General features: G+C 33.7%; 1 protein-coding gene across 8 annotated transcripts in view; it reads right to left on the reverse strand.

Annotated features, from left to right (window-relative positions):
• DLG2 (discs large MAGUK scaffold protein 2) overlaps positions 1 to 15,312 on the reverse strand; it is a 2,173,778-nt gene that overhangs the window by 1,827,342 nt on the left and 331,124 nt on the right. For all 8 annotated transcript variants that reach the window (XR_008511650.1, XM_054526103.2, XM_054526105.2 and 5 more), the window contains one exon: positions 3,317 to 3,462. Coding sequence is in view for 7 of the 8 variants with exons in the window: in XM_054526103.2 (XP_054382078.1) it covers positions 3,317 to 3,462 (146 nt within the window). In the remaining variant the exon portion in view is untranslated. The remainder of the gene's footprint in view (positions 1 to 3,316; positions 3,463 to 15,312) is intronic.

Raw genomic sequence — 15,312 nt, forward strand, 5'->3', positions numbered from 1 at the left:
AAGTATCTGTACTCCAATGTTTATTGCAGCACCATTCACAATAGCCAAGATATGGAATCAACCAAAGTGTCCATCAACAGATGAATGGATAAAGAAAATGTGGTACATACACACAATGGGAATTTACTCGACCAAAAAAAATAAATAAATAAACTCCTGTCATTTGCAACAACATGGATGGAATCGAAGGACATTATGTTAAGTGAGATAAGCCAGGCACAGAAAGACAAATATCACTCATATGTGGAAGCTAAAAAAATAAAATGTACACATGCAGATGGAAAGTTGAATGATGGGTACAAGAGTCTGTGAAGGTAATGGGGAAGGGAGAATAAAGAAGAGATGGATAATGGGTACAAAAATACAGTAGATAGACAGAAACAGATCTAGTGCTCAGTAGCACAATAGGGCAGCTATAATTAATAATATATTGTATATTTCAAAATAACTTAAAAAGTGGAATTAGAATGTTCCTAACACAAAGAAATGATAAATGCTTGAGGTAATGGACATCCCAATTACCCTGATTTAACCATCACACATTGTATGTTTGTATCAAAACATTGCATGTACCCCATAAATATGTATAACTATTATGTATCCATAATAATTAAAAATTAAAAATTAAAGAAAAAACACAAAAAATGCACAAGTCACTAACATCAGTTACCTTGCATGCAGGGAGGATAGAGCTGATACAGTATAAGCAGGAAATGAGTGAAAGGGGAGTCCACAAGAATAGAAAAATTGTTTTAAAAACAACTGTATTTAGAACAAATATATTTATCATTTATGCTTCTATGCAATATATATGGGACTATGCATCTAGAAGTTGAATAAAATAATGTTTTTGAAAATTTATGTTCTTTCATAATGACACATGCACCCCCATATGCTCACTGCAGCACTATTCACAACAGCAAAGACATGGAATCAACCTAAATGTCCATCAGTGGTAGCCTGGATAAAGAAAATGTGGTACATATATACCATGGAATACTACACAGCCATAAAAAGGAATAAGATCATGCCCTTTGCAGAAACATAGATGAAGCTGGAGGTCATCATCCTTAGCCAACTAACACAGGAACAAAAAAACAAATACAGCATGTTCTCACTTATAAGTGGGAGCAAATGATGAGAATACATGGTCACAAACAGGGGAACAACAGACACTGGCACCTACTAGAGGGTGGAGAGTGGGAAGAGGGAGAGGATCAGAAAAAATAACTATTGGGTACTTAGCACCTGGGTGATGAAATAATCTTACAACAAACCCCTGTGACATGAGTTTACCTATATAACAAACATGCACATGTACCCCTGAATTTAAAATAAGTTAAAAATTGATTAATTAATTAATTATATTTTTAAAAAAAAGAAAATTGAAAAATCAAAAATATCAAGGCAATGAAAGCCTAGAAAAAAATACAGGAGAATACTTAACTAGTCCTAGAATGAAGAAAGATAAAGCAAAGAAGAAAGAATTTTTTAAAAAGTGATAATTTTATCACATAAAAATTAAAACTATTTTGAAGGTTAAAAAGTACTATAAGCAAAATTAATAATAATAAACAAACCAGAAAAAAAATAACAATTATGACAACAGGATGGCATGTTTCATAAATAAACTGCTCTTGCAAAGCAATTAAGAATTCTAGTACCACTTAGAAAAACAAACAAAGAGCTTGAATGGATCATGAAAGAAAAATAGATAACCAATAATCATTTAAAAAGTTGAGTCATGACAGTGAACACATAATTGCAATATAAAGCATTAAGTAAAACATTTTATCTATTAATTTGACAACATATTTTAAATAATAAAATAATGCTACTAAAGATATAGGCAGATTGGCCTTTTGAAAGATGGCTGATAGCATTGTTCTCCAAAACAGCTTGACAATTTGTATCCAGAGCCTTAAAAATGTCCATACCCTTGTACTCAATAGTTTCATTTATAAAATCAATCCTAATGAAACAGAAAAAAAAAAAAACAGCAATGGCTTATACACATGCACATCCATTACAGCATTATTCAAAGCAGGAAATTGAAGATAGCCTAGATTTGAATGAAGATCTGCTTAAATAAATTCCAAATCATGGAATATTCATAGCCACTAAAATATTTTCCAAAAATGTTCAGTGTTATGATATGGATAAATGCTATTAGTCTAACATTAAATGAAAAAGACATAAAATGCCCTATATGCTATTGTCCCAATTTCACGTACATGTATTTGTACAAAAAAGGACTAAAAAAGTCAAAATAATTACTTCTAGGTGCTAAAATTAGGATGAGGCTTATTTTTATGCTTTTAAGTATAATTTCACAAAGTTGATATCTATTATTTATCAAATTATTGTCATGATTAACTTTTTTTTTTTTAAGTAACTAGGGTGATAATTAGGTTCTGTCTTTCCCAGTTTACAAATCAGCTCTGAGCAGGACAGAAAATATATGAGAGGCCTCAATATTAACAATATAAACTCAGCAATCAACATGCTATTGATTGGCACTAGGATTCCATGTAGCTTCCAAATCATGCGGTTGGCTACACCACTCCAATCTTGACAAATAGTGTGTGTGGGTATGTACTATTACCTCCCTTCAAAGTATTGACTGACACTTAAAAGTATCCATTGACTTGTCCCTGTTAGCCCTTAGCTATGAACCTGAGACATGCCTCAACTTGCCTTAGTCTTTGGTAAATGTTGGTTTTAACAGTAGTGTCCAAACTGTTTGATTCCATAATTCTATCTGTAAAAACAAGTTGATCATACAACTCTAATTGCTTTATATTTATTTTTAAAATTAGTTACTATTAATATATAAGTTACTCAAATATAGAAAATTTTAAAGAATGTGATTAAAAGAAATGGAAATGGGAATTCTAATATTCTGCTCCTACACCTCAACTGATCATTTTATTGTTGCCCCAGGATATGTGCCCTTGCTATGGAAATCAGAGTCTTAGACCACACTTCCCTATTCTACTATCCATCTCCTTCCCCTACAGCAAAGGTAACCATGTTCTGAAACTCCGGAATGCCTTAGACTTGAGTCAACTCAAGCTATGACAATTTTGCTAACATAACCCACTCAAAAAATATAAAGAATCATATCATTCCCATCCTATTTTATGTTTTGGAAAAACTGAATTTTCATATATGAAAATTGAATACAGTATGGTATAACTACACTTCTATTATTGTTGTTGCCATTTGTTGATAATAATCACTACTACTACCATTACTTCTTTACTGGCCTAAGTCCTAGTATTATTCAGTTCTTTTGGAAGTTTTAATAGTATACCTCTGAAGATTTTTGAAGTCTGTCATGGCATGGAGCAAGAAGGGATGTCTTCTCCCATTTCTGTAAAACTTGATTGGCTTCTTCTATCTTCTGCTCACAACTTTTTTGAGAATTTAGCAATGTCACCTCATAAAATTCTTGGATATCTGTAAGGAAAGCATCAAAATGTAATGCATGACTTCATAAATAGCTTCTGCATATATGTCCATATATAGACATACAGAAATTTTGCTGATTAAAAGAACTGCATAAATATATATCCCAAAGTAAAACAGAAGAAATCCTGAAAATTATCTTTTTACCTGCATTTAGAATGCTTATAGCAGCTTTATTCATAATTACAAAAACTAGAACATATCCTTCAAAAAGTGAATAAACTGTAGTAAATCCATATAGTAGAATGTTATTCAGTAATAAGGAATGAGCTATCAAGCCAAGCAAAAACATAGATGAATCTTAAATGCATATTGCTAAATGAAAGAAGCCAGTCTGGAAAGGTTACATACTGTATGATTCCACCTATATAGCATCTGGAAAAAGTAAAACTAAAGAGATAGTTTAAAAAAATCAATGTTTGCCAGAGGTTCTGAGAAAGAGAAGGAGGCTTGAATAGATAATGCAGAGGATGATGAAAATATTCTGTAATGATACTGTAGTGTTGGACACATAACATGAACCATTTGTCAAAACCCAAAGAACTCAATAGCACAAAAAGTAAACCTTAACGTAGGCAAATTTAAAAAAAAATCATGTGGGAAGTCAGAGGATCCCAAGATGAAATGCAGACTGTTACAAAGGAATGTAACTGTATTACAAATGCATAAAATAACCTCCAAGAAGTCAACAGGAAAAAAAAGTACTGACTTAAGTAACTTTGAAAATGAACAGAGACTATAAAACCAAAGTCAAAGAAACTATACAAAAGCATCATACTCTAGTTGGTAAACTTGTGTCCTGTTGGGTACAGATGAACAATTCTGAAAACACAATACACGCATACTAAAATTGAACAATTAAGTGAATGGATGGTAGATGATGGGAGCCAAGTTTCTTACTGCTCTATAGAAAGTTACAGGCAAGTAAGGTTAAAATTATTCATATGATATTAGATGAGAGTTGGAGACATGTTTAGCTTAATGTAGATACAGATGAATACATATAAGAATATTTACAGACATGTATATACACAAATCAGTTATACACACATATATTTCCTTGCTCCATCTGCTGAGAAGGCCTAGAAGCAATGATGCCACAGTAATAATAAACAAAACCAGCACCCTGATTTTGGCCTCTGTGCAGTGTTGGTAAAGAGTAATGAACATTGTCATATTAGATTAGCATTGAGGGGGTCTATATGAACTCAAAGTTTTCAAGAGCTACAGGATAGAGAGATAGATAAAAATATGTTTAGAAACAGAAATGAATATGTATCTGGACATTTCCCAGCTCTGTCATATATAATTCCTGGCTCTGTCTTCTGAGAGGACCTAGAAGCAGGGACACCCCAGCAGGAACAAACACACCCAGAGCCCAGATCTTGGTTTGTAACACTATTTTCCAATAAAAGAAGCTCCTTGGAGAAATGGTTGATCCTAGGACTGGGGCAGGAGACATAAGATGAGCATGGAACATCTTATAGCCCCAGCAAATAAAGAAATAGTCACCAAAGAAACAACCCTGCTACAATAGGGGAATATCAAAGAAACACAAGAACCACATGAAAGAGCGGCCAAAGATGGCCAAAGCTGGAGCAATTTGAGCAAAAAAAATATTACCTAGTATTGGATTATAACACAAAATATAAAATAAAGGGATGAGTAGGAGGGATTACGAAAAGGGTAAGAGGAAACTTCTAAGAGTGATGTGTATGCTTACTATCTTTATTGTGCTTATAGTGCATACATATGTCCAAACCTATTAAATTATGCATTATATATGTAGCTTATTATGTATCAATTATGCATAAGATACATATGTATCAATAAGGAAAGCAAAAAGACAAGGTACAAATTGAAAGAAGATAATTTCACAGCACACAGACAAAGGAACAGTATCCAGATATGAAAAGAAATACAAATCGCAAAGAAAAAGACAAGCAAACTAAAAGAAAAGAATTAGTAAAAATTATGAGCAGGCATTTCACAGTAAAAGAAACACATGTCACAGATAAGCCTAGGAAAGATCCTCGACCTCATTGGTGATAAAAAATACAAACTAAGATCATAGTCTAAGGCCATTTACATCAAAAATATAGTCAAAAATAAGTCTCACAGTACAAGGACTAGAAAAAGACATGAATCCTTGGTAACTTATTTATTCCCAGCAAGTGCAAATTGCTATAGCCACTTCAGAAAATAACTTAACATTTGTTTATCCTATAAGTCAGTATTTCTACTACCCAGTACACATCCTAGACAAACTTTGGCACATATGCACCAAAAACAAACCAAAATGTTCATAACAGCATAGATTACAGTAGCAAACATTAGAAGCATTCCAATGTCCATCAAAAGTGAAATAGATAAATTGTGATATGTTCTCAAGATGGAGTGTATGGAGCAGTAAAAATGAATGAATGATAATATCATGAAACTATATATCTTAGAAAAATAACGTTGGGTGAATAAAGCAAGTTTCAATATGAAAAAATTTTTGTAAAGTTGAAAAATGTACAAAACTGAACCATATATTTTTAGGCATCCATACATATACATGTAACAAAACAAATAGACAAAAGCAAAGGACAACATGAAAAGATGTAGTTACTTCAGTAGACAGGGTGGGCAAGGAAGTGGGATAAGGAAAGTACACATGAGTACATACAAGTTGATGGTACTGATCTATTTCTAGATGTCAGTAGCAATTTCAGAAATGTTTGTTTTGTTATGCTGTGTATATTATAGATAAATTGCATATATTATTTTGTATGAATTAAATATTATATTTTCATAAATAATAAAGAAAAATTTTGTGTTTCATAAATATTAAGATTTACAGAGAAAAGTTAGTAATCCTTAAATTTTATGTACAGCTACAACTTTATTCTGCCACTAGCAATAAAGTAACTGTGAGGTCATGTTTGAAAAATGTGTAAGAACAGAAGGTAAAAGCTGTACAGATATACATCTTTCCCAGATTTTTTTAATAACATACAGGCTGGTAGGTTACTAATTAGATTGAGAAAAATCAGAGAAATAGGGAATAAAAAAAAGATAAAACCCAGAAAACAAAATATGTTTGCATCATTTTGCCTCACGTATTAATGGAGAGAAAATAATTTGGGCATGGTGGTGTGTGCCCATGGTCCCAGCTACTGAGGAGGTTGAGGCAGGAGAACTGCTTGAACCCAGAAGGTCACGGCTGCAGTGAGCTGTGTTCATGCCACTGCACTCCAGTCCTGATAACAGAACAAGACTCACTTTCAAAAAAATTAAAACTAAAAATAAAGGGAAAAGAAAAAAAAGAATTTCTGTAAACATATCTGCAGCTACAGTCTCTTAAAAGAGTAATGACTTGCAATGAATAAAACAATTTTTGTAGATAGTCAAATTTCAAGACTCTTTTTCTCTGTATCATTTTAAAGGATATAAACAGTTTCATAAGCAGTATTTGCAAGTCACCAAAATTTGAAATACTACGTGTGCAAATTATTCAGAAAAGGATATTTATCATACTCACGCTATGCATTTATATCAACAAGCTGTACTTTGAAACATAACAAACAGTGATTTGATCACATTTAGAAAAACCCTAGGGACAATATTTTTAATATTAAACTTGCAAATCTTCATTAATTTATACCCCCAAATGTGACAAAGTGTTCAAAGTCTATTTCACTCTTTTGTCTGCTTATTCTCCATTCCTTAAGCAACTACTAGAGAGGAAGAAAATAACCATGATTAAGTCAAAGATGACTTAAATTTGATGTTAATTCAATGATCAGTGTCAAATTTCACTTTTGGTTAACAAGCATTATTTTTTAATAATTGACATATATCCCCTTGTCACTTTCCAAGCATCTCTCTTTTGCACCCTCTTTCCTCACTACCACCACCACCATTCCCACTGCCAGAGTTCAGGCCCTTGCCATCTCTTACTCACACTCTTCTCTAGGCCCAGGTCCCCTTTCCCACACTTAGAAATCCTCCTTCTCCTTCAACGCCCAGTTCCATTTCAGTCTTTGTGAAAACAATATTTGAAGTCAGAGATCTAAATATGAAATGTCATCATCAAGAAATTATTTTTACTAAAACTGGGTTCAATTGAGTAGGTAGTAAGAACACCCAAGCAACTATCATCAAAAAGAAAATATGTTTGGAAAGTTGTAGGGGTTTCTCTTCTTACAGCTTCAACAAAGAGATGGTAAAATGTGTTAAGACATACGCCTATGCTTCTTCCAACATGCCTTGTTCCCTTACGACATACCTGCTTTGAATTCATCTAGACAGTATAGCACAGTTGATCTTCCTATATTTAATGATGTTGCAAAATACATTAGGCTTTTCTGAACATTTGGTTCTGCTTAGGAAGCTAGATAAATGCTCATATCCACTTTCCTTATCCTGTATCCAAATCCCATACTTTCTCTTCTGCAAAGTAAAATGCTGCTGTTTTCTCCTGTTCCAAAAACATATTGCTTGAATCTACTCAATACTTATTTCTCTTTCAGCCTTATAGTAGAAATAGTTGTTCACCCACCTGTCTTCAACATTTCAGTTCACTAAGTAGTTTTTAAGTGCTATGCAAGGCCCTTAGGAATGAAGACAATGTCCTATCCAGCCATATATTCTCTAGTATCTAGCATTATCCTTAATTAAACTCAGCAAACACACAATGAATTCTTGGTAATTTTCATTTACTTGTATTCCCTCTCTTTTTAAGGCTCAAACAGAAGAAAAATCATTGAATGAAGTCAAATCCCTTCTCACTCAGGACTGCTAAACCCTGCATAATGTTTAGATTACATTTTTATGTGACTTGACTCCTTGATTTAATCACAGCACCTAGCACTTTTTATTTTGTACATTCCCTACTCAAATATAAAAAGACTTGCCACTTCTGAGATATGCAAAATAAATTCCTCAAATTCTTGAAGACGTATCCATTTTGATGTCACAATTTTTAAAGAATCGTCTATAAATTATTGTCAAATTTACAGGAAAGTGTTTACAATCTCTAATGTACACAAAAATTTCCTGGGGACATGGGGCCTGAATTTCTGCACTTCTAATAAGCTCTCAGGTGATGTCCATGGCTTCTGATCCACTAGCAACATTGGACTTAAGAAATAGCATCTCAGGGATAAGAATTTCATACTCTCAATTCAAATAGCCCTTTTGAGTCACTGCAATCCTCTTCTTCAGAGTGAAAAGTGGGGTTAAAGAGGGGAATAGGGTGAAAGATCCCCATAATAGAAGGAAGATGGCAAGAGAAAAACTCTACCTATTGATTCATAAACAATAAGTACTTAGTATGGATATTAGTGACTAAACTGATTTAGATTGAATTCATTAGAACTTAGTTGAAAGAAGCTGTATTTCAATCTTCTGCCTTTAGGATCCATTAAAACAAAAAAATTGACTCCTAGGTGATAGCTGAGAGAGCCCCTATTCAGTCCAATCTCTCTCTCTCTTTTAACATACACTCCTTCAAAATGAGATCTGGTCTTCGTAATAATGATTCTGACAGAGTTAGGTCTTCAACTGTCAAACAGCATGTTGAAGGAAATTCATAATAAATAGGACTGTATTTTCAAGCACATCCTTAAAAACTCAACATATACTCAAAATATTTCATCTTCTTCCAAGAAGAAACACCTAACATGACATACCTATTTCAATGATGCTACTATTTCCTCAAAAGACACTTAAAACTCCTCTTTGAGATATACCTTCAAGCATTTGATGAGATTATTAAGGTCCTTGGAAATGGTAAATATTTTTCTCTTGAAAGGAAGTTTGGTTTTCTTGAAATAACCAAAATTCACTAGGCAAACTTCAAATATAAGTAATGGAAAAAAGGATTTTTTACATGACTTAAGAAAATACGATTCTTAAATCATGAGGCTTTTTTCTTGTGTGACTCATGAGTTGCTCTGCAATTATCTACTTAACCACAATAAAATAAAAAAGTAACTAGAATGCCGAATGTGTAACATCTTTACATACTTTTTCATCTATTATGGGCTAGAATAAAAGTGACTGGGGAAACTCTTTTTGCACTTCTTCCCATCCCAGCCTTCATGTTGCCAGGCATAGTATTATGGGAACAATAGCAGTCACCTCTGTACTCTGCCAACCAGAAACCCCTGTGGAGGTTGTTACTGTTGATTCATTCGGTTTTTAGTGATTCGCACATATGGCTATAGCTCACCAAAGCTGTTTAATCCCAAAAATTTACCAAAATCACCTGAGGATTCTCTTCTTTTTTTTTTTTTTTTTTTTTTTGAGACAGAGTCTTGCTCTATCACCCAGGTTGGAATGCAGCAGTGCAATCTTGGCTCACTGCAATCTCCGCCTCCAGGGTTCAAGCAATTATCCTGACTCAGCCTCCCAAGTAGCTGGAATTACAGGTGCCCAACACCATGCCCAGTTAATTTGTGTATTTTTAGTAGAGATGGGGTTTCACCATGTTGGGCAGGCTGGTTTCGAACTCCTGACCTCATGTGATCCACCCGCCTCAGCCTCCCAAAGTGCTGGGATTACAGGCATAAGCCACCACACCTGGCCAGGATTCCCTTCTTACAGCTGCAACAAAGAGATGGTAAGATGTGCTTTAAGACATATGCCTTACACTTCTTCCAACATACCTTGTTATCTTACTACATACCTGCTTTGAATTCAGCTGGACAGTATAACACAGGTGATCTTACTATATGTAATGATGTTACAAAATGATGTTACAGTCTTGGTGTTCCATTAGGCTTTTCTGAAAACTTGGTTCTGCTTAGGGAGTCAGATAAACGTTCATATCCAATTTCCTTATCCTGTATCCATATCCCATACTTTCTCTTCTGCAAAGTAAAAAGTTATCATTCTCCCAATCCATATGAGTCCAAAACTAGTAGACACTGAAGCATAGAAGTGGAATTTTCAATAAAGCCTTTATCAGTGTGGTAAATGCCCTATCTTAGGCTTTGTACCAAGAAAAGTTTCTTTAAGAATATTATCTGGAACTAGAGGAATAAAGTTGAATATGAGGAAGGGACTGAAGTTGAACGTAGATGAAATGAAAATATAAATTTCATAGCCTAGACCCAGTGAAAGCAAGTACCAAGTAAGGGAATAAAAGACACAAAACAGGAATGAGTGCAAAACCCAGAGTCCAAGGACTAATGCAAAATGGAACTCAATAGATGCTGAACACATAAGACCAGAGAATGAGTAAATGCTCATACCCAAAGGGTCATGCAAATTCCACATTGTTCTGATATGATTGGGCTTCTTCTGTGCCTAGACAAAGCACAACTGAAGGAAGGAAGGAAGGAAGGAAGGGAGGGAGGGAGCGAGGGAGGGAGGGAGGGAGGGAGAAAGGGAAGAAAGGGAGGGAGGGAGGGAAGGAAAATAAAGAGAAGGGAGGGGAAGGGAAGGAGGCAGTGGGGGTGGGGCAGAGAGATGATGAAGGAAATCTTGGTTTCAAAGTACTTTATTAAAAAGAACCAAGGGCTTTTTGAAGAAAGGGCTCACAGGATGAGAACAAGGAAATTATTAGTCTAGTACATCTTTTTGTACTAGAAAGTAAGGAAGTGCTCAAAAATCACAGGATCATATCAAAAGGACATGTAAGCCAGCTTGAAGGGGATCTTAATGACTAAATCTGAAATAATTTGAGCCTTAAAAATAAATTAATAGTCATGGGATATAACCTTTTTAATAAAATAATAATCCATTAGTCCATCCTGATACAGAAAAAATTAGTGATTAAATGGGGGAGAAGGGAAAGTTCTTCCTTACAGAATTCCAACTAATAAATATGGAAGAAATGATGGAATTATAAAATCATTGAGGGATGCTGCAACTAGTGGTAAAAAGTAGGACAAGGAATATGGCATTATATAGCCTCATAGTATCTCCCCACCAATTAGAACAAAATGGGCCAGGCATGGTGGCTTACGCCTGTAATCTCTTTGGGAGGCGAATGCAGGAGATAGGAGCAACAGTTGAGCCCAAGAGTTTGAGACTAACCTGGGCAATATAGTGAGACCTCATCTCTGCAAAAAATAAAAATATACTTATAAAATTATTTTTTAAAATAGTACAAACTGGCACGGGGAGCCTCCTGTTATCATATACCAAGAAGAACATAGCATCATTTCTGTAATATTCCTGCCCAAAATGCATAAGTTGAATCTAATCATAAGGAAACATCAGACAAATGCAAATTATGACATTCTACTACATACTTGACTTGAAATCTTCAAAAATGTCAAGGTAAGAAAAGAAAGGCTTATGAACTATTGCAGATTAAAGGAAACTAAACAGGCATGACAATTAAATGTAATGTGTAATGTAACGTAGATCTTGGACTGAGGAAATACAACTATAAAAGACATTATGGAGACAACTGCTAAAATGAGTATGGACTGCTCATTAGATAATAATATTGTAGCAATGTTAAATTTCCTGATTTTGATAACTGCACTATTTATATAAGAGAATACTCTTGGTTTTAGAAAATGTATAAGTATTTAGTGATCAATGTGCCTAATTCCCCCAGCTATTCTCAAATGAGTGAACGGCATCAGGCACTTCACTAATAAGATGCATGCAAAGCTGGGCATGGTGGCTAATGCCTGTAATTCCAACACTTTGGGACGCCGAAGTGGGAAGATTGCTTGAAGCCAGAAGTTTAAGACCAGCCTGGTCAACATGATGAGAACCCGTATCTACAAAAATTAAAATAAACTGATATGCATATGTATGTATATATGTATATGTGTGTATAGACATACAGAGATATATAGAGACATGCATATATAGAAAATGATAAATAGAGTGAAATGTAAACAATTGGTGAATCTGGGTAAAGTGACTATACTATTCTTATAACTTTTCTGTAGATTTGAAATTACATTGAAATACATCACTTTGAAAAATGGTAAGGTGACTAGGAGGTGTTAGTGATAAACATGGAACTGAGAAATATCCAGTAACATTTGTAAAAAAAAAAAAAAAAAAGAGACTCGAAGAGGAACAAAGTATACAGTGCAGAATGGCATGGAAGAGGTAGAAGATCAGATCAATAGGGCATATGTGAGGTAGTATAATTATTTGGAGATAAAAGCACAAGCTCTGAAGTCAAACAGAATGGCCCTGGCTCTGCTACTTACTAAATGTGTGACCTTATGCAAGTTACTTAACTTCTCTAAACCTCACCTTCTTCACCTATAAAATTTACATGTGTAAGTACTCCACGTGGTTCAACAGTTATATAAAACGTAGTAAATGGTAGCTATGATATTCTTTGATTAACATATCTTCCAACAATACTGTGTACACAGGCAGTCTCATTAAATGTTGAATACCTGAACATAGAATATGCTCAGCCAGGAGTCATTTCTTCCATAAGAGTCAAGAGTGCAGACACTTGAATCAATAAAGCAGAATTAATACTTGACAAGGAGGCAGAAATTGTTATTTACAAGTTTTTAAAAAGCTTATTCAAATGGAAATTGTAACAGAAATGCAATAAGATGTGCATGAAGGAACACAGTATTTTTGTGGCTCAAATAAGGTCTTTAAAAATACGACCTCTAAAATGAATTTTAATTCAAAATATCTCCTTGATGAATAAATGTGCTACTTCAAGTTGCTCAAAAAGCAGGCACTAAATAAACTCAAGATATTGTTAATGCAAATCAGCTACCTTTTATCTTACACTTATAGCACTTATACTCCCAAACCACCAGCAGGTGTGTCTCATTCTATATCTAGAAGATAATTAACTTTCAATTTCACATCAATCATTCAAGATGTAGTAATGTTGTCAATTCTTTTTACCTCACAAAGATTTACAATGTAAATTCTACAAATCTTCAGAAGATAAGTAACTATATGTAATCTGTATGAGCCCAGTTTTAAGTTACATATTCTTTCATGCCTACCTCCCCACTAAAAAATTCCCAATATCTTCCAATCTGTGATTAAATATTGGTATTGCTCATTGAAGACAGGAGAGAAGAAAGAAATTAGCATTTGCCATTTACCAGCCATGCATAAACTCCATGTGTTTAGTTGTACTTTGTAAATGTCATTCATTTTACTAACTTCTTCTGATCATCTTATGAGACATGTAGATTACACCTATGTTAGAGATGGAGAAACTGAGACTGGTTCAAGGTCATCAGGCTGGACAATGGCAAGGCTAATATTGGAATTTACATTTGACACTTAAGCCTACACCCTTTACTGCAACATGCTGCAACAGTATGCATAATAGAATATTAGGGGTTAATTAAATAATATCAGTGCTAAAACAAGTATATTTTATTGTCAAACGCATGACTAGAATATCATTTAGAAAATTCTTCAGATCATCAGATGGAAAGAAATCAAACCTAAGGAACTCTCAAAAACTTTCCAAGACCTGTTACCAAGGATATTTTAACTAATCTCAACAGCACAGTGCTTAGCTGAAGCTACTTGGTTGGTTTCCATCAGCAAAATCTCAAACAGAATGAGAGTTTGGACTCCAGGGACTGTATCTTTCCAGCTGATGAACGCCAAGGGAAACAAGAATGCTTATGCATAGAAGTAGCTATAGACTTTCAGTATAGTTAAGGTAGGAGACAAATATTAAAGAGGTTGCTACAAATTGACTCTATTGGCCTCTCAGATTTGCTTTTTACATGCTGTGAACACAGAGTATTCAATAAATACTAGTTATGCAATAATATTGTAACAATTTTTTCCAGAGGATAAGAACTAACTTTAACAGAAAATAAGCAGCAGAAGAGAAAAAGATGGCATAAAAGCTATGAAATAATAGACTTTGGGGGAATCTTTGCTGTCAGGCACATAAGTATAGATTTACTTAATATTCTGTTTACTGGTGATTTTATGCAATTTTATAATCAGTCCAATTAAACAACTCATATAAGGACAGAATAGCATTCAGTCTACAGGGAGACATTATCCATAGAGACACATGTTAAGTAGGAAAATAAAACTCTGTCTCTGACGTGTAAAATACAACATCCCTCTCATCTCATCAAATCAGATATATAAGGACTTTTATTACAACTTGCCAAAATGGCAAGATTGTTTTGTTTTGATTTTCTTTTTTTTTTTTTTTCACTTTGTTCTTTCTTCTTTTTTCCTTCTTTTGGACATACAGCTCTGAATCATAAGACTGTATAGAATTCTACTCATAAATACCAAAAGCTTAGTCCCCTCTTATGTATACCATGAAATGAAGGGTATTTTTTTTTTGGCAGATTAATAAATCTAATATCAACTATCACTTGAAAAAAGTATCACATTCCACCGCATCAAAAGGATGAATTTAAATGAAAGTCTGTAATTTCACTTGGAATTGGTCCAGTAAGTGATAGCTGATGGCTAATCTCAAAAAGTACATGCTTGTAAACACTGGTGTTCCAATTATCTGAAAATCAATTTTAGATTGTAGAAATTATTGAAAATATACTCCTATAAAATGTGTAATACAATTTTATTATAATTATGATGTAATTTTATTATATATAATTATATAATTGTACAAAATGATACAATCATATTATAATTTATTGTAGTGTACAAATTATATTAATTATATAAAGTTAATTATTCTATATATATCATTATAGTACAGATATAATCATTTCCATTATATTATTTTAAATTTTATGATCTACTGTGCTAGAAAATCTTATGAGAATGTACTGCTTAAATAGAATTGTAGAAAAATAAAACCAAGAGCCATTAAATATGTCACCTTTCTTTTTCCCCAACTTCCCCGATAACTGAAGAGTCAGCTTAAGAGAAAATGTTATG

This window comes from Pongo abelii, chromosome 9 (assembly GCF_028885655.2).
Source record: "Pongo abelii isolate AG06213 chromosome 9, NHGRI_mPonAbe1-v2.0_pri, whole genome shotgun sequence".
NCBI classification, from domain to species: domain Eukaryota; kingdom Metazoa; phylum Chordata; class Mammalia; order Primates; family Hominidae; genus Pongo; species Pongo abelii.